Raw genomic sequence first — 1,560 nt, 5'->3', positions numbered from 1 at the left:
GACTCACTAAATATGAGGTCAGAGAAGTGACACATGAATGTTATAATGTGAGAATGTTTGTAATCAAGGCTAGAGACTCACTAAATATGAGGTCAGAGAAGTGACACATGAATGTTATAATGTGAGAATGTTTGTAATCAAGGCTAGAGACTCACTAAATAAAGAAAATAATTTGAGTCTTATTAGATTATAAATTAACAAGTGGTGGAAGGTGGGATGGGAAGAATTATTTTTAAGAGCATACTTAGAAAATCAATAAGAGATGAAAACTAAAAATTAACAGACAATTATGACAACTGTTATAGTGTGAGGTCAGACAAGTGACATATGAATGTTAGCTAGACATAATTTATAGGATTATTACTAAGGCTTGAAATTATAAAAGCAAATAATATAATTAGTCTCAACATGCAATAATATTAAGAAATAAATTCAATAGATTATAAAGTAACAAGTGATGTAAGGTGGGATGGGAAGAATTATTTTTAACAGTGTTCTTAACACTCAATAATATGTAATAAATAAAAATTAAAAGTGCTGTCCAGTTATCAAAAACATTAAAATGCCAGAAATCTTCAGAAATACACAATAATTTCACAGTTTTTTGAATAGTATTCATCCTTGTTAAAAAGTTCCATAAATGTTTTCTCAAACAAATATCACTGTAGTTATCCATACTGACAGAATGATAAGTTTTTAATATACAAATTACCTCAGCTTCCATTAGTTCTTCATCATACTTTTCTTTTTTTATCTTAAAATCAAAGACTGTAAATGAAGATCTTTCTTCTGGGGAAGCAGCTTTTCTTGTCACTAGAGGTATTAAATATATATATATATATTTTATAACCACAAATATAAACATGACTTCTATGTATCAATACACTGTAAAACACAATGAAATCACTAATTTTCTTTAAATTCTTTTAGTCTATCGTTAACCATAAAACAGATATATAATAAAACATGATCAAGAACAATCTTAGCATGTTCTTACTCCAAGTGTAGTTTTTCATGTATAACTTATTCTTAAGTTAATGAGTCTAATATTGCTTACATGTATGTTATTCCTGATATGATACAGGGTTTCAATATATCATTAAGCCTCTCTTATTTGAATAGAATAAAAACTACACCAGCTAAACATTTGTGGCATTTGGGAGAATAATGTTTAAGTTTTTTCTCACTTCTAAAGATAGGGAGAGTGTGAAGAACACTGTATTTAAGATGGAGGTATGAAATATGGGATTTATGAGTATGCAAATAACCAATGGAAATGTGATGATGAACATCAGGACATCCTTTGAGCTACAAATGTCAAATCATACACTGGAGTGTTAGTCTCCATTTTACTACAAATCACTAGTATTTATCTTATGAAGGTCTTTTTAATTAATAAGGTGGATAAATATTAAAGTTATGGACACACAGTATAACTTGTCATTCTTCAAGCAACAAGAATTAACTTGTGTCTTGAAATTATTTACCAGTACAAATTTGTCTCACATCACCAAAAAAATGGAACTGAAAATTTTTAAAATTTAAAATCAAGTTCCAAAC

At 28.3% G+C, this 1,560-nt stretch overlaps 1 protein-coding gene across 1 annotated transcript in view; it reads right to left on the bottom strand.

The window, feature by feature from the left end:
* Positions 1–556: 556 nt before the first annotated feature.
* The window catches only part of LOC111089447, a gene marked incomplete at its 3' end in the record, with an annotated part of 19,386 nt that continues 18,382 nt past the window's right edge, over positions 557–1,560 (bottom strand). Inside the window, exon 2 of the mRNA XM_022401975.1 lies at positions 557–813. Within this exon, the coding sequence (XP_022257683.1) occupies positions 557–813 (257 nt within the window). The remainder of the gene's footprint in view (positions 814–1,560) is intronic.

Source organism: Limulus polyphemus, unplaced genomic scaffold, assembly GCF_000517525.1.
Source record: "Limulus polyphemus unplaced genomic scaffold, Limulus_polyphemus-2.1.2 Scaffold6280, whole genome shotgun sequence".
Classification (NCBI taxonomy): domain Eukaryota; kingdom Metazoa; phylum Arthropoda; class Merostomata; order Xiphosura; family Limulidae; genus Limulus; species Limulus polyphemus.
The sequence above is the reverse complement of the archived record's forward strand: the minus strand, read 5'-3'. Positions and strand labels throughout refer to the sequence as shown.